Source organism: Daucus carota, chromosome 2 (genome assembly GCF_001625215.2).
Source record: "Daucus carota subsp. sativus chromosome 2, DH1 v3.0, whole genome shotgun sequence".
NCBI lineage: Eukaryota > Viridiplantae > Streptophyta > Magnoliopsida > Apiales > Apiaceae > Daucus > Daucus carota.
Window position 1 is genome coordinate 56,205,560 of NC_030382.2, and position 22,800 is coordinate 56,228,359.

At 33.5% G+C, this 22,800-nt stretch overlaps 3 protein-coding genes across 5 annotated transcripts; 1 reads left to right on the forward strand and 2 right to left on the reverse strand.

Annotated features, from left to right (window-relative positions):
• Window positions 1-3,378: 3,378 nt before the first annotated feature.
• On the reverse strand, window positions 3,379-5,705 carry LOC108206913 (NAC domain-containing protein 71). The gene is made up of 4 exons (XM_017377343.2): window positions 4,946-5,705; window positions 4,576-4,853; window positions 4,180-4,473; window positions 3,379-4,043 (listed from the first exon to the last, which is right to left on the reverse strand). The coding sequence occupies exons 1-4, from the start codon at window positions 5,100-5,102 to the stop codon at window positions 3,780-3,782; spliced, it is 993 nt and encodes a 330-aa protein (XP_017232832.1). The 5' UTR covers window positions 5,103-5,705; the 3' UTR covers window positions 3,379-3,779.
• Window positions 5,706-13,882: 8,177 nt separating this feature from the next.
• LOC108209050 (protein ABCI7, chloroplastic) lies at window positions 13,883-16,837 on the forward strand. The gene is made up of 3 exons (XM_017379755.2): window positions 13,883-14,836; window positions 15,954-16,213; window positions 16,326-16,837. The coding sequence occupies exons 1-3, from the start codon at window positions 13,952-13,954 to the stop codon at window positions 16,639-16,641; spliced, it is 1,461 nt and encodes a 486-aa protein (XP_017235244.1). The 5' UTR covers window positions 13,883-13,951; the 3' UTR covers window positions 16,642-16,837.
• Window positions 16,838-16,886: 49 nt separating this feature from the next.
• On the reverse strand, window positions 16,887-22,249 carry LOC108209049 (protein phosphatase 2C 29). Of its 3 annotated transcripts, none has more exons than XM_017379753.2 (4): window positions 20,270-22,244; window positions 20,000-20,113; window positions 17,752-18,016; window positions 16,887-17,444 (listed from the first exon to the last, which is right to left on the reverse strand). In XM_017379753.2, exons 1-4 carry the CDS (start codon window positions 22,049-22,051, stop codon window positions 17,317-17,319), a joined length of 2,289 nt encoding a protein of 762 aa, XP_017235242.1. In that variant the 5' UTR covers window positions 22,052-22,244; the 3' UTR covers window positions 16,887-17,316. The 3 variants fall into 3 exon arrangements, 2 of the variants coding, with proteins under 2 accessions (XP_017235242.1, XP_017235243.1); XM_017379754.2 differs by lacking the exon at window positions 16,887-17,444 and adding an exon at window positions 19,569-19,615 and having other exon boundaries at window positions 17,877-18,016; window positions 20,270-22,249; XR_010289296.1 differs by lacking the exon at window positions 16,887-17,444 and adding an exon at window positions 19,520-19,615 and having other exon boundaries at window positions 17,884-18,016; window positions 20,270-22,249.
• Window positions 22,250-22,800: the final 551 nt, after the last annotated feature.

Genomic DNA, 22,800 nt, shown 5'->3' on the forward strand with positions numbered 1-22,800 from the left:
TATTAACATCTTTATAAATAAATATTAATTTACTTACAATTATTTAAATAAATTGCTTTTTTTGAATAAATTTAAATAAATTGTTATTGATAATATTTATATCATCTTTCATAGATAAAAAGCAACTATAATGATAAATAACAACTAATTATAAACAATAAATTGTGTCATTCAGAAAAAAATTTAACAAATAATGTCATAGGTTCCTCATTCAGATTTATCACTCGTCCAGATTTTCAGTCATTCAGCAAATACAGTTCAGATTTAACAAATGACCCCTAAGTCCAGGTGTTGCATAACATTTGGAGGCTACCTAAAATCAATCTACAAGTAAGAAACCCTAAAAATGAACTTTTTAAAAATAGTATTTGAATCTCACTGATATTTCTTGTATTCCATAAAATTCATTACATTAAAAATTGAACACAATAAAAAAAAATTAGATAATAAGTGAAAATAAATTTTTTTTATATCAGAAGACTAGTACTTTGTAAATTCCATTACTCTCAATATATTGATTTGGTTTCTACGAATCCACGCCCAAAAGTCATCCTTTTTTACTTCTTAGTTGATAAAATATAAATAAAAAATATTTTAAAAATATTGAAATTTCACGTTGAATTAGAAATAGTTTGTCCAAGCTACCTAAAATCAATTATTCTTATTAATTTTTGTTTTGAAATATAATGAGTTTGACTTCTTTTTTTTCTTGATTTAACTATATGATAATAACTACCTCATTTTTTTTTAAAATTGGAGCTATGTCTGAAACCACCAACTGAGTTGTTAGAATAAAACTGAGGGATTGACCAAATATTAAGAGAGTAGGTGGAGGTGTGTGCATTGATCGTCATGGTATTATTATTTCCACATCTAAGATTGTTTTTCTGAGAATACCGATTGTAAGGCGACGTGATGTTTTTATGATATAGATGATTTCATTGTAGAAGTTAGATCTTGGATATTTTCAAGTGGCAAGAGTTCTACATTTTGATACGAGTGTAGATCTAGCTATATTAAATATTAGAGTAGCCGAACAACTTAGAAAAAGTCCAATTTTTTTTGTTATATTTATAATATTTTTTTTGTCAAGATTGAAAATGATAGAATTGATTATAAAAAATTGGAAGGAGTTCAAAGTTTAATTTACCGTTGCATTATTAGAATATTTTTTCAAAAGATACATCAGTAGAGGAGCTGGGCAACTTAGAAGGAGTCCAAAATTTTTTGTTACATAATTATAATATTTTTTTGTCAAGATAGAAATAGTAGAATTGATTAATAAAAAATTAGAAGGGATCCAAAGTTTAATTTACCGTTTCATCATTGGAAAAAAATATTCAAAATTAAAGTTGATACATAAGTCTAAAATGTATCTACGGATTTATGTATCAGTTTAAAATGTATTTCTCGCATCACAATGCTAGCATTTGTTTTCGGCTTCCAGTTGATCTGGAAATTCGTGAACGATATGATACTATTCAGTCCATTCGCGAAGCTGATAACTGAGATTCTTTCAAAGATACTTTTTTACTCAATTCTAGATATCGTTAGATATCGTAAGTTCAGTGGCGTAGTACCGCCAGACACAGATGATTTGGATCATATTCATTTGGATATCAATATTCCATTGATTCAAGTAAAAAGGCATTCGGGTTATACTAATAGTGGACAGTCAGCATGATCGAGTTTTCTTTTGATATGAGCTCGTACCATTATATTTTGCCACCGATGCACATCGGAATAAAAGCAAATTGTCTTATATCAAATGATAAAAGGGTGGTGGAGGAAGTAACTTGGATCAAGACATGATGGCAATAAAGGAAAAGGAAATAATGAAGAAAGAGAAAAAATTAGATTGGTTATAAAACTTGTCTAATTGGTAATTTGGGAGGTGGTTGGAGAGGATGGGGATCAAGACGTGATGGCAATAAAGGAAAAGGGCGAGAAAAGAAAGAATGAAGAAAGAGAAAAAATTAGATTGGTTATAAAACTTGTCTAATTGGTTCAATGTTAAATATGCATTATATCTCAATTATTGTTAAGATCTTTTTCCTCTGTCTTTGATTACTATAATATTCGTTATCATCTCATAGTGCTTGATAAAAATTTGGCGCCTATCTTGCAAGTGCTAAATCGCTCAACTTACATGTTAGGATTTATCACAATCTCGTGATCCCATACTACACAAGTTTTGTATTAGTTATTTTTCAAAATGCGATGAATAAGATCGTTGATGAGTTGTTTGATATTGGAATTTGTCTGGAATCAAAACACAATGCCGGTCAACAATTCGATTTTTGATGAGGTTATCTTGTTTATTACATCTCAGCTACTTTTTTAATACAATGAAGGGATGAATATAATCAATTATGCCAATTTCTAAGGTTTTGGATTTTTGAAACTTTTGGTGGTTGCAGATATCTCTATCACAATTATTGTGTCTTTGCGATAATATTAAAAACTAAAATAAAATAGTATGTCGAAACATCAACTAAATATTCTGTATAATTTTTCAAAATTTTCTGTGTGCTAACCAATTTAAGATTTATTCGGAACTGAGATTTTTTCATAATCACATCTATTGAACTTAAAATTTAACTAATAATGTCTTTACGATAACATTAAAAACTAAAGTAACATAGTACGTTGAAATATAAACTAAATATTTTGTCGTAGTTTTTGAGAATTTTTTATGTACTAACCCTTTTGAGATTTATTCGAAACTGAGATTTTTTTCATAATCAATTTTGTAGAACTTAAAATTTAACTAACTGTGTCTTTGTGATAATATTAAAAAATAAAGTAGCATAGCATGTTGAAATATCAACTAAATATTCCTTCTTAATTTTGCATAATTTTTTGTGTACAAACTCCTTCTCCTTTGAGATGTAGTTGAAACTGAGATTTTTTCATAATCACTTCTATAATTATTTTTTCATAATCACTTCTATAGAACTTAAAATTTAACTAATTGCGTCTTTTTGATAATATTAAAAAATAAAATAACATATTGAAATAGCAAGTAAATATTCTGTATAATTTTTCTTAATTTTTTCTGATAAAAAAATATTTAATTGATATGTCGACGTACTATGTTTAAGAAAGAAATATTTAGTTGATAATATTAAAAGTAATGCCGGGCGATAGTGCAATAATGATATCTAGTTATGGATAGTACGTTGACAACTATGTTTTCAACTAAACATTATACTCTTATAAGTAGAAGAAATGGAATGATGCTGGTGTAATCCAAAACCAAATATAATGCAAGAAAGCAGATCATCAATCTGTAATTATTACCTTGTGCCAGAAAGTAAAAGTATTCCCAGCAAACTTTGAAAAATAAGTTCAGGTAGAATACAATGGTACAAACAATTAAAAAATATATATGTATTTAAATTGAAAATGCTCTCAGATATAAGCAAACTTTAATACATAGATGTAGCTGCAGTCTGCAGAGGGGCTTCTAAAAAAGCCAGTTCAGGTAGAATACAATGGTAGTCCTGAACATTGAACCAAACCAACTTCCAGCATGATCGATACAGGTACACAAGAAAGAAATTGTGATATAAAGGAACGTAGAGATTGAAGACTTGAAGCCTTAGCTACTGGATCAACACTAAGACGCTCGTAAAGTAGTAATATCCCACTCAGAAAACCATGATAAAAGGCGGTTTCGGAGAACAAATATGAAATATCAAGAGGTAAAAGCCGACACTTTCTGAAAAAAGTAGAGGTATCCAGCTTGGTCTCTTATGTTTAGAAGCTGGTTGGATTTAGTACATTGACCAGTCATAAGCTTCAGGTGGTGGCATGCTCCCGTTTCCAAAGTAAGTCGCGTAATCTATGTGTCCTGAATAAGGCGACATGCAGCCAAATTGAGTAAGATCATCAGCTAGTTCAACCTTCTCTGTAAAATTTGAGTAAGATGAACTAGGAGATATCTCAAATTGATTAAATGTATCCCATGGGGTCATTGTATTCGAAACTTCATTCTGTGGGAAGCATTCAGACAGACCTTCTTGGCCTTGTGAGTACTCCTGAAATATTTCACAACCAAATTAAAAGGATTTCAGATAGGCTGCAGGACAAGTTTAGTGTTTACAGAAACAACTCTCTAGTCCTATAGGTTGTTAAAATATTTTTTCCAAAATAACCAAGTAAATTAGGAAATACCAGGGAGGAATCAAATATGAAGTTTGGTGAATGCCATAGGCTTGAAGGGTTAGCTTGCACTTGAACTGATTCACTCTCCACCATGGTGCTTGTTCTATAAGGAGTGCCAAGAGGACTTGCTTGAACTGGCATGTCATCGGGGATGACCACGAGGTCACCAGAAGCTTGATTTGACATAGAGGCGCCATTGCTTGAGCTGCACCCTACTTGTTTAGCCTTCAAGTCTCCAGAATAGTCACCGTTCTTTATTCCTTGCTCATTCTTTTTTATTATGCGACAGAGGGCAAAAGGTCCCTAAAAATTTAAAGCACTCGTTAAAAAGATAATCTAAAAGTACTTGTCAGTGTCACAATTATATAAACAACATATTATTTGAGAATGAGTTTACTTGATTACCTGAGAGCTTGAGGAATCTTGAGAAACATCATCTGAAAGACGATACTCGTGCATCACCCAATCTGTTCTGTCACCTGCTGGAGCTCTTCCGCGGTAAAAAACTAGTGTTTTTCGGTATCCAATTGCAGATGATTGACATACTATTTTCCTGTCTTTTCCGGTGGCCTTCCAGTATCCTGACCTTGTAGCTCGATTTGTTCTTGAACCGTTTGGGTATTTACGATCACGAGGACAGAAGAAAAACCACTCCATATCGCGCATCGGAAGAAATGATTTTTCTGCGATGCAAATATTCATAATTCAGAACTCTTAAAATTTAATTATAACCAATTTAAGGGAAAATGTGGACTAAATTTTTTTGAAAATTTACCTGGCAACTCCCAGGGCTCAAACTTGTAAAGATCAATAACAGGAATTACTTCAAGTTCAATTTCGAGACCCTCGACTTTCCTCTTTAGGTAGTACCCAACCAACTCTTCATCAGTTGGATGGAAACGGAATCCCGGTGGCAATGAAGCACCTCCCATTATATATACTTTGCTAAAAAATATTTTAAAAAATCTAGTAACGAAAACAAGAACAAGAACAGAGAAAACTATCTAAAGAAGTTTTGAGTTTTTTTACTAAGTGCCCAGGCTATACCTATTAAATATCCAAAAATAAAAGCTTTTGTCAACACAGAACTTCTTTTCAAGAATTGCAAAACACTTCAATGGTATGCACTCTTGGGACAACAAAATCATTTTCTTCCAAAAACTCAATGATTTTCTTGAAGCGGAAACACCCACCAATTTCCTTTTGTAATAAAACTCACAAAATCTTATAATCTATCCAACTCAAAATCAAAAGTTATCGATACAAACAGAAACCAAAACGCCTAAGTAAAATACCAAGAAAGCAGGGTAAAAACAGGGGAAGTAGAATAAAACAGAGTCAGAACAGAGGAAAAAACAGGGGAACAGAGTTAGAATGTCCTAAAAGGTAATCTGAAAAAATACCCCGGAGGCAGAAGAAGTTAAGAATGAGTTAAAACTTAATAAACTCTCATAAGATTGAATTATTAACACTAAATTAGAGAAGAAGAGAGTAATGTAAAGTAGAAACAGAGGAGAGCAAGTGTCTGTATTTATAGGGTCTATATGAGTATTAAGTCCAAAAAACAATAAAACCGAAAGGCCCAGCTTGCTTGTTTAGAGCTAACACAAAATTCCAAAAGCACATTGCCCCACTAAAAGCTCACTTATCAGGTTTCACACATATAACGGTTATTTCGCGCCATATTTTATAATTTGGAGATCTAAAAGTGAAGGCAGTGATTGAGAATTTAGGGAGTATATTTTCTTGGTCAAGAAGTTGAGCTCCTTACACATCATCTTGAATCAGACAAAACGCTTTTTGATCCTACTATATTGTACTTAATTTGCTAATCTCATTGGCATGGCCCATTGTTCTTAAAGAGAGTTCAAGAAAGTGCTTGATGAGTTTCATTGACACTTCTTTGGTTTGGAGTGTACATACACTTTCCTAGTGTGAATGAAAATTTCTTATGTCAGCTCAATCTTTATGGTCGTTTGATCTGCAGAATTGTTTAATACACCATTTACGCTGCGGAGATCATCCAGATGTTGGAGGTGTGGCTATTCAATTAGTCGTGTTTGATGTGAAGGTCAAGTGTATTTAGATCATGAGTTAAAATCTCAATAAAACTTGTTAAGAAAAATGCAAGTAAGATTTAATGAGTGTTACATAATCAACTCATCTAAAACTTTAAAGCGGTGGAGGAAAATTAACCCTTCTTTGTAATGAGTTTTGATATCATGTTAAGTAATCAACTCATGTATTGGTGGAAGTTTTGTTTAGTACAACCAAAGTATTAATTAAAATACTTACGCGCTAGAATACAATCAAAGCCTAATCTTTTCTGAATAATTAAGTACAAGTATATCATTCCACAACTTTGTGATGAAAAAACAAAATTATCTCACTACTCAGCTCCCTTAAAATAGTAAAGCTTTCAAGTGTTCTATCCGAGGTGGTACGCGTAATTAAGCCACATAAGATTATACTTAATCAATCAGCAAAGCTTGTCAGGACTCAAAATTTGTAGCCATATTGTAAAGGATCATTTCACATGATTGCAAAGCACATCAGTTTAGAACCACCCTTAACTGAGTTCTGTCACACCATTTGAAACAATTAGTAAATTAATTAGTAGATGATTAATAGGCATTTGCAGACTTGCTTTGAAAATGAAAAAATAAAAAAAAACGAATAGAAGAAAAGAGAATTCTTGTTTCTTATGGTACCGGGAAACACATATAGTATAATATGTTTAATTGGTTTATTCGCCATTCCAGTTTCAACGAGCCTGCATAAGCGTATAGGTTTTCTGGTTATTCCTGTATATTATATGTAGTTGATAATTCATATAATATGGAAAGGGGCAAAAGAGGTGTATTAATGGTTAACTTTTGTGCTTAATTATTTTGAAAGGTGTTATTAAAGTGAAGAAAAGATGAGCAAAGCTGAAGGCTTTATAACAAAGGAAGGTGTTTGGTTACAGCTTAGTTCCCATGATATGGACTTGCACTTTTTTTTACCCCGCTATTTTTCTTGCTGCAAATTTATTCTGAATCCATTTTGATTCTGAATCCGGTTTATGTTTCGATGAACACTCAAAAGGACCGGGAATCTCTTACTACCAAGCAGGTACATGCCAAGTTTAGAATATAGGCTTATTCTTAGCTTGCTGCTAATTCATACAATCTTACAAAAACTTACCTCTGTCCCGGTCAATTGTATACGTTTCTTTTTCACCACTCCACACATTTTTTAAGACTCTTATAAAACATAGTTATAAAACTTATTTTTAAACTTTTCCTTTAAAAAAAAAATATAAATGTTATATTTTCATAAAAAAAAGATGATCTTAAAAATAATTTACAAAACTATACTATATTGAAGCATTAAAATCCGTGCCGCGCCCCCGTCCCTCAATGTATACTATTGACTGAGACGGTGGGAGTAACATTTATAACCTGACATATTGTTTCATTTTTAAGGAATTTCATATTTGAAAGCTCACCGTTCATCCTCGTTCCTCTGTCATACATGAGGTCTAATATCATGTCAAGTGAATCTTATACTCCCTCCATTCCAAAATAACAGTCGCTTTGATTTTGTACACGTATTTTGAGGTGTAAAAAAACGTATTTCTGCTTATTATTTTTCAAAATTTCTTTTTCTGAATAAAAATAGAGATGTTAAACTTTTATTCAAAAAAAGAAAATTTCAAAAATAATATGTAGAAGTATGTTTTTTTTTAAACCTCAAAATACGTGCACAAAGTCAAAGTCACTATTATTTTGGAATGGAGGGAGTATTATCTTTCAAGCGGTAAAAAGAAGAGTTAATCAAAGAAACGGTGAAAAGCGTTGGTCCAAGTAGTGAAGTGTAGAAGGGGATGATTAAGGAAGGGGTGAATTGATGGAAGAGTTGAGGTTGGGCCATAGACAATTTATGGGGATTTGTACTCGTTTGAAATCCAAGGCCAAGCTAACCTTATCTCCGTCTACTACTTTCGGCCTTCTGTCTGCTCTCCATATCTATTTGTTTTAGGAGCTTTATGTCCATCCAATACACAATTATTAAAATATTTTAATAATATCCTTTTTTTTTCTTTTGATTATACTAAATTTACAAATAAATAAACTATAATATTTTTCGATCAAAAAAAAATAAACTATAATATTTAACAAATGGAGTAATTGTAAAATTTAGTAAATATTATATGTGAAAATATTATATTTATCCTCAAAAATGAGTAATTTGATTATGTTTAGTTAGATTCTCCGTAAGTTTATTAATAATATACACTTTCCTGAATTGCATATTTTTGGACGTCACGGAAACGCATTACGCACTTTAATGTTCTTGTAAAATATTGTTTTAAATATTTAGATTTTTATTTGCAGAAAACTAAAAAATAAATTATAAAACTTTAAAATACATGTTGAGTAATTAAAAAAAAATGTATAAAAACAAAGATAGAAAGAATATCATTGTAAGATCAAGTTTAAGATCAAGTTTAGACTTAGAGATGTGGTTTTGCAACAATTTTTGGTAGCGCACTCTGCAAATTCTGTAGCCGCGTGTCTTTGCATATATGGACTGTGTTTAATTTCCTTTTGTGGGCGGAAAAGGGAGGTGATAATGCATATATACACCCTGTAATGGAGAGAGATCGGGATGTGTCCAAGTCTAACCACCCACCTCTAAACCAACGGCTTAGCCAGCTCTCGGCTGTGCGTGCATGCGCCTATTATTTTCCTGATTTAGATGGAGTGTCAATTCTCTGCACTCTGGGGTCAAGTTATAACATCGACTGGTCGAATCCACATCATGCATCTAGCTGCTTTCACGGGGTCGTGACCTATCCAGGAGTTCACCCAGTGAAATAAATTACTCCTTTCGTCCTGGTCATTTCTATATCGTTTTTTTTTCGATGTCCCATCATTTCTATATATTCCTAAAATAGCAATTTTATAATAATGTGAAACACTATTACATCAACTACTTTCTTCCACTATCTTCATTTTATAATAATATAAACACTATTACACCCACTACTTTCCTCCACTATCACAAATCTATAATTACTTTACCCCCTTTTCATCTAACTTTACTCATTTTTTATACTTTTTCTTGATCTCCGTGTCCACACCAAATGTATATAACCTATTTTCTTGGTCTCCGTGTCCACACCAAATGTATATATTGGGACGGAGGGAGTAGTTTTCTAGACTCTAATTTATAATATATTTTATAACTATGAAATTATTGAAGTTTTGAAGGATTCGAATGCAAATCTTGAAATCTTGTCCACGACTATAGTGAAGGACATCAACAAGTAGTCTTGATTTTATTTTTTATTTAAGTGAAAGATTTTGATCGGTGAATTTTTTTATACATGTAGAGAATAATATTATTTTAATTGAAATTAAAGTTAATAAAAATAAGTCACCTAATCAAAAATGATTATTAGTGTATACTATGAACATATTTTAAAAAACCGTTAAATTGTCTGTGCATGGACCTTGTTGATCAAGCTGGAGTCTAGGGTTTCAAAGTTCAATGGTGTTACACTTGGGAAATTCTATTTTATTCGAAAAAGTGTTATGTGATGATATCGTTTGAAAAACAAAATTTTCCACATAAAAGCGAGTGCGACGGCCAAAGAGATGTGTTTGTACTCTTGTGAGTGTTGCTTTCCCGTGACAGTGGAATGCGAGATACATATGTACTCTGCTACTCAATGTCAAATGTGTATAACATGCAGCTCTCACTACAAACATCAAATAGTGGGAAATTATAAAGGATATTTGGCTGCTGTATATAAAATTCATATTTTGGCTGCATAAATTACATAAATATATACAACCCTTAATCAAAGTCAGTACTCGTAGTAGCCGGTTTTATAAGTATGACTTGTTAAGATAATTGTTTAAATTATTAGTTTTTACTTTTTATATTAAAAATATAATAATAAAATAAATTAGAGAAATTATTTATCTAGGTGATGAAATTAATTTTTGTTAATAATATCAAAATAAAATAAATTTCCAAAAAAAATAACGTCTTATAAAATTTTAATTGTAAGGCCAAATTTTGCTTATTTTTAATTTGAGTGACTTACGGGATGGTATTGTATCATGATTTTTAATGACTTTTAAAATCTAGGTGTATTCAATTAAGACTTTTAAATACTCTTTAAAAGTAAAGAGGTATTGTATCAGGATTTTTAAAAAGTCTTTTAAAGTTTGAGGTATTGAATTACAACTTTTAAAGAGTTATTAAAAGTCAGATGTTATTCAATATATCAATGACTTGGGTGGAAAAATATAATTGATAGACTTTTAATGACTTTCTATGAAAAATTGTATAGAAAATTGTCAGGTCATTATTGTGAAGATTTGACATGACTTTATCTTCTCTCAATTAACCGGTCGCTAGCTGCTAATGAAAATTTTCTTGTTTTAATCTTTGGTTCCATGTGCAAATAAAACAGAAAGCTAGCTTCTTAAGGTACTCACTACTCAGACTATTATTTTTTGGATCAACTAGAGATATGTTAGACTTCAGAAATCTCAGTTCAGGATACCAATATTTTAAGTCAGCAGAATGCATTTTAAATTAAAAACTATGCATATAGCAAATACAGGCATGATTTCAGTTCCGCTCGACTCGTAAATAGTTCGATAGGCTCGAGTTGGCTCGAAAACTCGAATCGAGTCACCAAATATTGACAAAAACTTGAAATATGATCGGTTCGACTCGAGTTCGATTCGATTAAATATATAAATTATAAATAAAAATATTAAATATATTTGTAAAAATATATTTATAATAAAAAAATTAAAAATAATAGAGGCTTGATAAGGCTCGTGAACCTTACGAGCCGAGTAATTTGAAGCTCGAGCTCAGCTAGATAAAACATTCAAATAGCTCGAGCTCGGCTCGATTATTACCGAATCAAATTCGAATATTTTCTGAGCCGAATTCGAGTAGCTCGCGAATAGTTTGGTTTGTTTACACCACTGAGTTGAAGTAGATTTTATTTCATTGCACAGGTGAGAAATATATCCTGCCACATCACCTATCACACTGTTGAGTCTAATAAAAAGACAGGAGCACCATATGAGTACCTTCTACTATAGTATATATAATACAACAATGATACTCTGTACTCGATTTTGTAGTCATCAGATTACATACACCAACTTGGGGCAGAAGATCGAGAGGGTATAGCAAAAGGTCCAGAGGGTTTCAAAGAGGCTATATATGATTTTAATAAAAGTCTATTAAAGTATTTGAAAGTCATGAATTTCTAAAAAAAAGTCTGTTAAAGTTTTTAAAAGTCGTTGTTTTAGGAGTCATGAATTTTTTTTTTGAAATCTTAATAAGACAACAAGAGTCATTAAAAATCCATAAAATCCACTAAAGTCATCCTTCCAATATTTGTCATTAAAAATCATGATACAATACCAGCCCCTTAGTCTACAAACAATCGAAAATTATTGATAATCAGATCAATATCTACAAAACTTTTATAAGCCGGTGTCCCTTATAAGTTTAATTATGACTAAATTTCAACATTTTATAGAGATTTTCCTCCCCTAAATATCGAGTTTAGACAACAATAAGCGAGATAAAAAAATTTTATATCAATTAACATCTGAATATTAAGTACGATCTTCTTTTTCCCCGACTATCATCATGTGTGAATCGTGAAGTCTACAAAGTTTAAGTGTTGCGGGCTACAGAAAGAAAATGTGGCGACTAGAAAGACAAGGTATTCTCATAACAACAGTATTCAAACTTCAAAGTAATTATATATGGCCGAAGACCAGAAAGACGTGTATGAAGCTCGAATTGATATCCAAAATTTGGTGTAATTGTACATGATTAATTGCAATTACTTTGTCTGGAATATACGTATGTGATGTCACTTCGGCCGCATTTTAAACAAAATGCCATTCAAAAAATTATACAAAAATTAGTGTATATATATCTCAGACTCGACAATGAGCTGAAAAGTGAAAATGTGTTACACGAAAATTATTTGTTTTCGGAGAAATATTGTACCAAGGCCCAGTTTAACTTAATTTGCTTTCTATTTTTTTAAAACAAATCAACTTATAATATAAAATAGATCAATATATAATATTTTCTGAAGATCAATAATTATTTCTGAATAAAGATGCCAAACATCCAAATAGAAAATAAAAATATATCAAACACCACTTAAATAATTAATTTCTAAATTATCGTATAAATATGATTTTTTTGGAAGTACATATTGTTTACGCGAGATAGGTGCCGCAAACCACTCATGATTGTTTTAACTACTATGAAATGAAATAGATTATCTATTAATAATTTTAATTAAGTAAAGAATTTCGTGGGCACGATTCAATAATTCAAGTGATGGGTTTATCCTCTGTTGTTCACCCGCGAACATTCAGGTTCGATTCTAGCTCACCCCTTAGTATAAGTCTAAATTATAAAAAAAAATTAAAAATTTTGGTGGACCAAAGTTTCAGATTCATTGCAGACTTCATGAGGTCGTAAAGAAGTCGTTTGTGAACACTCAAGCTAACATTTAAGCTGCCAAATTAAATTGATCATACATGAATGTAATTTTATGTTGAAACTAAAATATTACTACTGCAGTACTGGTTGTACAAATCTAACACCAATTCAGTCATACGTGAAAAGAAGTCAATAGTCATAACCAAGGGTTTCGGGATTTGGGTTGGTGCCACTGGAGTGCGCGATCCTGTTGAAAATAAGTACAAAATGTTTAGTTGATGTTTTACTTTTGTAAGACATGTTTTATTGCTTCATTCACGACAGTAGTAGTAGCAGTATATTGCAGTTGGTCTTCGCGTGTGTTTTCGTTGCCAAGACTTCATTGGTTACAGATTGAACGCGGTAGATTTGTCTTGGAGTACATAGTCGGTATAATTTATTTGTTGAAACTTTTAATGATGAGTGTAAGAGATAATTAGTGAGATAAAAAGTTATTAGAAGAGAGGTTTTTAGTGTTTTTTCTTTAAATAAAAACTTTTACGATGATAAAATAATATAATCAAATTTTAATATTACAAATAATGTTCAAATGCTGTAGACTTGTAATTACGAAAGGTATTTATACATTTAAAATTATTTAGTGATGTAATAATAAGAAATATAAGGTATTACATACCTGTAGTCACAAATGGAGTGCTTTTCAGTGTTGATTTTTTTATTTTTTAAATAAGAATAATTTAGGAATGACAAAAAGTATAACCAAATATTATTATTGTAAATTATATCCACATTTACTTGTTATAATATAATATAGTACATATGTTTCTTTCTTTAGTTATTGCACCATAAGTTTCATAAAATTATTTTTAATATCGAATAATTTAAATATTATTTATGATTTCTTCTAAAAGCAATTAAATTTTAAACATATAAATCACATCATATTATATTTTTACAATGTGATTACGTTATTTTTATATTCTTTGATTTGATTGTGATTTTAGAAAAAAATAATTCCTATCAACTACGCAAGTAACCTAGTGTGGGATATTTTATATGATGTTTTTTTTTTGTGAAGAGATTCTGTTATATAGGTCGAAACTTGCATATAGTCCGTAAAGAAGTAAATAACAAGAGTCCAACAAAGTAAGCCCACAAACAAAGAAACACTAGAGACCCATAGTTCCAAAAATATGACCATGAGTCCAAAACTAACTAAAATTTGCTGGGAAATCAAAACGGTCTACTACATTTACATATATCTATTACACAGAGCTGAACATCAATGGCTGTCTCAACTTTCACTCCTATTTTTCACATAACCCCAAATCAATCCAATTCACTTCTATTTTCTTCGAAATTCAAACTGCCCAGAAACAAAATCAAACCCAATTTCACAAAAGCTAGAGTCTTTGCAGCTCTCTCTGACCCATTTGTGCTCCAAATTGCTGAAACCCTAGAAGACTCTCACTCCTCTTCACCACCTCATCTTCAGAAATTGAGAGACTTTTCTTCTGAATCATTACTCTCAGCGCACTGGCCTTCAAGAAAAGATGAGCCTTTTCGATTTACAGACACTTCTTTCATCAAGAAATCTCAAATTGTCCCCATTTCAACCCCTCCATTACCTCAAAGTTTGAATCTTTTTGATGATTCTGAGGAAACCCAGTTCCCGAATCTGGTGATTGTTGATGGGTACATTGTGGATTCTGTATCCAATGTTTCTGGTTTGCCTGATGGGGTTTTTGCTGGGAGCTTGTCGAATCTTGATTCTGAGGTCATTAAGAAGAGGGTTCTTGATTTTGTGTCTAGTAGTGATGGGGACTTGTTTTGGTCACTTAATGGAGTTGGGGCACCTGATTTGGTGGTGGTTTATGTGCCAGAAGGATGTGTTGTCGAAACTCCATTGCATTTAAGGTATTTTTCGGATAAAGGGGAAGAGAAGGAGTCGAATAAGTTGCCTGTTTCGAACCCGAGGCTATTAGTGTTGGTGGAGAAGGGAGGGGAGATTGGTATAATAGAGGAGTATGTAGGTGGAGAGGGGGAGAAATGTTATTGGACAAATTCAGTTATGGAGGTTGTAGTCGGAGATGGAGCAAAGCTTACCCATTCTTACATTCAAAATCAATCGTTACAGGCTGCACATATTAAGTGGACATCAGTCCGGCAGGTAATATAGTTGTTTGATTTCTTCTTATTCTTAGGATCAAATGGATTTTTTTTTAATGCTGCTTATCTACATGTGTTCAGGAATCACCGAGTAGTAGTCTAGCTGAATCTGATTTATGTACATAGTTGTGGACGTTCAATATTTCTTTATAACTAGTTCTGCTAGAAATCGCTTTAGGAGAGAATAGTTCCTTAAAAATTAATGTTTGCATTTCTGCTCAAAAAGAAGAGTTTTGCTTTTTCTACCATTACACGGCGTTAAAAGATGACGTTATTTAGCTAATTGCTATGGTTTTATCTCAGAAGTATAATGGAGGATGTTAAGTTTGGCTCGATAATAAGTGATACGAATACAGGAACTGATGTTGTAGACAGTTATCTGGTATACTTAAAAAGGAATAAATTGATCGATGGATCCTCCAAAATATCCTGAGTAGCTTGTAGTCAGGTTACAGATTCTTGTTTGTAACCTTTGGTTCTTTACTATGCACACTTCTACTTTTCATACACTTCCCAGTTTGTCGGGCTTCACATTTTACTCTGAAAGTGAATAGATTCTGAAAATTTGGTACAGCAAAAATGAATAAACAAAAAATCTTATTATTTTTGGCAATATAAAAGTATAGTTATGACTTATGAGGAGTTAGCCCAAGCTGCATCTTGAAGCTGTGTACTATTAGCTAAGGCCAGATTGTAGTCTGGGGAAACAATATCAGATTGGTTTTGCTTCAATTAGACTTTCAAGCGCTAAAGATGAGAGAAAAAAACAACCTTTTGTTGCAGAACTTACTGTTGGCTTCTAATTTAGGCCACTGCCGCTTGAGAATTTATTGGATGGAGTCAATATTATATATTGATCGAGTATGAATTTCTGGGGTTTCAAGGTCAAACATTTATAAGCTGGTCCCTTGGATGACTGATATTGTTCAGAGCATGTGTTGGGATTGGGATTTGAAAGGAGATGAAGTGAGGTCAGAGGATGTATGAATAAGTATGATATTAGAAGAGGACTTCCTAATTTCCTGGCTTTTGCAGTTTTATTTATTGTCTCTGTAGTCTTATAAATATTCAAGCTTTAACCATTTGCTTATGTACTGACCTGTCTTATTGACTTGCAGGAATCTACTAGCACCTATAAGCTAATAGAAGTGAGCACCGGTGGAAAGTTGAGCAGACACAATTTTCATATGCAGCAAGTTGGCCCCGACACAGTTACAGAATTATCTACTTTTCACTTGTCCATCACTGATCAAACACAAGACTTGCATAGTAAACTAATCTTAGATCATCCACGAGGAATAACTCGGCAACTTCATAAATGTATTATTGCACACTCATCGGGACAGGCTGTATTTGATGGGAATGTACAGGTCAACAGGTAATTTGAATTTTGTTTGTGAGTAGCTTTGCAGACGACAAGGATGGAGAGCCTGTTGCATTTTATCTGTTTTTCATTCTTGACATTCTTTCTTGTGCTATTAATTTTGCAGAGAAGCGCAACAAACGGATGCCGGACAGCTCACTAGAACCCTTCTTCTTGAGCCCCGTGCTACTGTAAATCTTAAACCTAATCTTCAAATTATCGCTGATGACGTCAAGTGCTCTCATGGTGCCGCTATCTGCGACCTGGAAGAAAATCAGCTCTTTTATTTCCAAGCAAGAGGTATTGACTTGCAAACAGCTAGAAAAGCTCTCATCTTTTCATTTGGAGCAGAAGTGCTAGACCACTTCCCGAACAAATCGATCCAGAAAAAGGTAGAAAGCCATGTCAAGCAATTGTTGGTTCCATCATTGTCCTCACAATGAAGGCTGATACACGAAAGGCCGCACCGCAACACAGAATCATACAATTTGATGTATATTTGTCATTTATATTGAAGAAAAACAATTTTGTTTCTTCATCTCGTGAATAATATTACCAAAATTTTGTTTAGTAAAATGTAATCGTAAAGAATTTATGAGTAAAGTTGGTGATCAATCCAAGATTTGCCATTTGATATTACATACTTAAATTAAATAGACTCAGATGAACAGTTCTTCGCAGATTCATCTTTTGCCAACTGAAATTGCTAACTTTTTGTGTATATATCAACACCCCCACCAGATTACAAGCACGTTTCCAGCTGTGAACAACATATGAAAAGAACTTATCTGCCTATATCAACTCTAAAGAGAAAATGATCTCTGCTATTCTTTTTTCTTTTACATGTTGGGTCTTACCCAGTTTTCTAAACTCAACTTTCAGCTACAAAAATTCTCTACATTTCCCACTCAGAAACCAATCTATCTTGGAATCTAAGTTGAGTTGTGTGGACTTTAGCAGTTTGTTTTGACCATATTGATGCAGGGTTTTCCAGGGGAATATAGGCATTGAACAAAACTTTTGAGCTCTCCAAGCTGCTTTACCAAGAGGGGATCAAAATGGAGCCCAACATCATATACACGTAACAGTACATAGCTTTTAATTATGCTTGAAGAATTTTAGAGGTATTTTCCTGATGATTTCCAAATTCTTCCCCCTTCGAGTGATATCACCATAACAGTAACATCATCGTGATACTTCCTACGATCTCCATGTGGTATGTCCAACAATTCATGCAAATCCATTCCTGCAAGGTAAAAACAAATTTAACCACAAGAACTGGGCAGTTTTGCACCACCAAATTAACGATTTGGCTAATCATTAAAGTACTGTAATTGAAAAAACTACTTCAAGGAACTGATCTTAAGAGACAATCAAACCTCAAAAACTTAACTGCCGACCTATGGCAGAGAACTGAAAACTAATGTCAACTGGAGAGTTCCATATTGGAGGATGATATTGAATTTGCCGTATCAAAAAAAATACAATATTTGGCTACAGTTGTAGTAATAATAATAATAACAGTAAATAGTGTAAGAAAAAAGTCAGAATACCAGCTTTTTTGGCTGCACGATTAAGAAGCTCTTCTATAAGGTGCTGAGCGGGGTCCCCTTCTGGAAACTTTTCGATAAAACATTCAACATAAGAAACGACTTCCTGATTGCTAAAGTACTGATATAAACCATCAGAAGAGAGCACTAAAAATTGATCTTGATTACGGAGCTTGTGATGAAGTAGTGAAGGCGAACATGATAGATATGGGGCAGTACCAATATATTCATTCCGAAACATCTCCAATAAAGCTTCATTTAACTTGGGCTGCAAAATTATATCAAGAAAATCAAAAGTTAATTGTACAATCAACTTAGACAGATCAGTTTTCCTGGTAAATAACTGATATAACCATAACTATAGTAATGACTTCGTCAACATTAACTAAGCCAATGACCAATCAAGCATATTGCTTATTCATGCGATCAATGTAAAACATTGTAAATTAACTCAAAAGAACTTTACTGTTGACAAAATTAAAATGTATAGACACATACTAGATCCATGTAAATCAACATCATAATATAGGAAAACGTAAGGTGCCAGAGCTTAAAATTCAGCAATTAGACTCCTAAGATCACAATACTTTCATGGGGTCATGTTCAAAAGAGAACCGTTAGAGAGAGAACTCATAGAACCCTTACCTTATTTGTGGTATTAGTTAGAGTTCTGCAGCAGAACTTCACATACAAAAAATGTTAATATCTATGTTTTATGTTTTAAAATTATTTTTAAACACACACAACGATGAAAAAACATGAAAAAAACACGTATTTAGATTTAGATACTAAAAATCTATTTAAAATTTAGGATTCTGGTGTAGAACCTTAGTGGTTCTAGATTTAGATCCTAAAAATCTATTTAAAATTTAGGATTCAGCAGTAGAACCTTAGTGGTTCCATGGTTCTATTTTAAGCACTAGTTCTCTCTTGAGCGCGACCCTACTTTCATGTAGTACATTTAGACACCACCCAATAAAATCATAAACGTATAAACCTATGGATAATTAATTGACTGAGGATTTGTTGCCACTTGGAATGTGAGATTGGTTTTACAGCTTCTGACCAACCAAATGGCATAATATCCTCCTCAGATTCAACTTACAAATATGACCCATAAAAGCTTTGATTGTGTTCACCAGGAGACATTCCTGTGGTAAGTCTTTGAGTGAATTCCCCACTTTAATGGCATATATATATACACACACACACACACACACACAAGACTATGAGTTTTTGCTGCAACTCATGTGCTCAGCTACAACATTGCACTCTCAATATTCACCCTTGAACAGAGGAACAATTCAGCAATCAATAATTACACGTCTCCCAAAGAACTCCAAAGCCTACCCAGGCAACACTTGTTAGTTGCGACTATAAAAAAGGTCATCGGATAAAAAGGACTATGTGAATTTTAATTACCCCTCACTGGGAACACAAAGAAACATCTCTCCTTGACCGCAAAGACTATTATAATTAAGACAGCTGTTAATAAGATTATTGTACAGTAAATTAAAGATGTAAAAGAATTTTGAAACTCATTCTAGGTATACACCTGTACTAGAGATCTAATGCCTTGAACATCTTTCATTAGAGAAACTAACTGAGATGCATTGCAGTCAATATCGAATTACTTCCATAAACGGAAACACAAGCAGGAAAACATAACTAAGTAAGAAGAGATCAATCATTTAGGCAGTGATGACTAGCTCATACAAACTTAAATGACGGAAGAAAGTAGATGAAGATTATAAATGCAGTAACATCATACTCCATATAGCATGATAAAGATCTAAAACTCATGCTAGGAAAGCAGGGACCTTTACAAAGAACCTCAGTCATCAGTTCCAGTCCCCACACATGAAACCTACAACCACCATGTTGTAAAGCAATCAATGCACTGCAGTCACATATTAAGACTTCTAACAGTATTCTTCATTGCATATGAATGGTATAACATTGTATAAATAGAGTGAGAAAGGTGACATGACAATCAGTTTTATTTATAAAATTTTAATTTGTGGTTATTTATGAACTTCAGTCCTGCAAGACTATATAAACTTGATTAGTTCTTATACAAAAAATGCTTTGAGATTTCCGAGGAAACATAAGCAAAATATTTATGAAATAGGTGAGATAGGTGCAAGTGTATATAGCATCATAAGTATACTCAACTACTATACAATCATATATACAGACTGCGTCTTAAAGGACCATTCAAAAAATGCTGCATACTAGATAGCAAAAGGACCTGTTTCAGGAATCCAGCCCCAAATGCACGAGTAACTTTAAGACGACCTTTCACCCTATCATTGACGATGCAATTCCTATCATCTGGATGCTCATTCTTGATTCTTATAACTTCCTGCAATATTTAGTTGTGATCAAGTTGTAAATTTGAGCTACTTGGTAACAGCTTGTGCTTGTGCAATAATCAAAGTAGACATTGTAAGAGGACTGGTAGACAAATTATACTTTAAAGGACTTAAAACTATATCAGTGTCGAATTATTTAACTTTACCTCTTCAATACTTGTGCTATGATCAGTAGACAACTGCAGTGCAGTCAATCTAAGAGCATCAGCTGGAACCTCAATGGCCATCTCCTTTTCCCTCTTACAGCCATCTACGGACTCCTCAACTATAGCTTCAGCAGCTGACCCAATAACCCCGAGTCCCTTGGATTTTGCACCTGAACTAACTTCTCGAGGTTCATAGTGTGCCACGATTGCCCTACTATCTCCGACATTCATTACATACACATCCTCATCCCTCATCAGGGCAACCAATAAACAAGAACCCATCAATGCAAGCTCTGGATATCGATCAAGAACCTTGTTACTCATATCCAAATAGGCAGCCTCAGTATACTCAAGAGCCCTTGACATTGCCCTCAAAACACTCTCATGGTCAACTGGACCCACCTTCCGCTTCCTGCTACTTCTAATATTCCCATTTTTTTCCTCGCCCACTCCAACGTTCTCATCTAACCCTGCCTTTTCCTCCTTATCTTCCAACCCAAATCTCCAAGAAAACAATTTCCCACCATCCTTACTCCTAACCAACCCATGTTTCAACCTTGACAACAACAAAGACCTTCTACTAGCCCCAGAACTATCCTTATTTACACTAACTGCATCATCAACAGAGAATGCAAACCTCTCGGAACCAGAAAGATCAACCCCGTCCTCCGGATCCTCAGCTAAATACTCCCATAATCTCTTTCTCCTAACCCGAATCTCATCAACATCAAAAGTCACCTTCTTCACATTCACCTCACTATCCGTACCTCCATCCAAACACTCCTCAGTCCCCCGTCCTTCCACCGCATTTACATTCAAATCATCCACATTTCCCACCTCTCCTACATTTCCACTATCCACACAATCCCAAAACAACCCCTCCAATTCCCTAAAAACAGCCTTATACAAATTCCCCATCAAAAACTCGGGCGCATCAGGCCCGTTAAACCCATCATAAATCCCAACAAACAACCAACCATGCTCCTCCGATACAACCACATGCACTCTATCCTCCCCTGCTTTCCCCAGAGCCCATTGCACATCATCAGTCCCAGGCCCCACATCTGACCCCACATTACCATTATCTTTAAAATCATTCCCATTATTATTATCACACTCTTCTTTATTCCGGACAGGCACAACCCAAGGCCGATTTTTCTGAGAAAAATTTCGGCGAAATTTTTTCTTCATTCCATTAATACCCTTCATTTTCTTCTTTTTTACATAAATGCCACCACCCAAAGGCGCCGAGTACGGAACCCCATCTCCACCCCCACCGCCATTACCACCCGGTTCAATCGGACCGGAAAAGGCCCCGCGCTCAATCGGACCGGACATAAAAAAACCAGAAGCCGGTTCAGCCCCACTACACGGCTGCAACGGAATGGAACGAAACGACGCCGTACTCTCAAACCCATCAACAATACTCGCCTTAACACCACCACTACCACCCACTAGCCCAGTGGCATCATCGTAAATATTCTCAAGTTGAAGGACAGTTCTGGGCGTGGAAGTGTTGGCACTGACAGAAGCTCCGGATATGGCTTTGAACCCGGGTTCGGGTCGGGTCGGGTCTCGGGGAGGGGAGAAGCGGAGAGATTGAAAGGGAGAGACGAAACGATCGGAGGGTGTGGGAGAGAGGAACCGAGTGGATGACCGGACGTAGCAGAATGAGTGGCCTAGGGTTTCGTCTGGCTCGGTTCCCGAGAAGATGACGTCATCTGGGTGTTTTTTAGGGTTAGGGTTTATGCAGGGGAAGAGCTGCGAGATTCCACTCCCCATCGCATTTGATTTAATTCAGCTTCACAACACTACTGCAGATATTCATAAACATGTGTTATATGAGAGAGAGAGATTTAAGTAGTTTGGGAGAGAGGGAGAGAGAGTACACAACACTGGTTGCTTTTGAATGTACTTTCTCTTTTGCATTTGAAGGCACATTTATGTGAAGAATCTAGTTCAACTCTCCAGTAGTAGTAGATTTTTGTAATAAAGTCATCTCCTTGTGCGGCAAAGTCAAAACTGATTATGGTGTGTTTTTTTAGTCTTCCATTTATACATATGTTTCAAATTTTAATTCACCTACATAAAAAATACTAATTTAAGGATATTTACAATATTTTATTAATATAAATACTTTTTTATATAAACTATTAAAAAATTATATTTGTTCAACTTTTAATCATATAACAAAATTAGTTGACCGAATAATTAATATTATTACTTTAAAAAAAATTCTTTTTTGAATGTTTGAATTATATATGTATATTCTTAATCAAAAATAAATTTTAAAAATAATAATTTCAATAATATAATCAAAATATTTAAATATGTGTATCAAAGATATCAAACAATCTATATACTCCCTCCGTTTCAAATTACATGTACACTTTCAAAAAATCACATAATTTAAGAAAAGTGGATTTTGAGAGAAAAGAAGTGTATTAAGTTATTAATTGAACCTAACATGTGGTGTATGGTTTATTTTGGAAATATAAATATGAAATATGTGAAAGAGAATTGATTTTGAA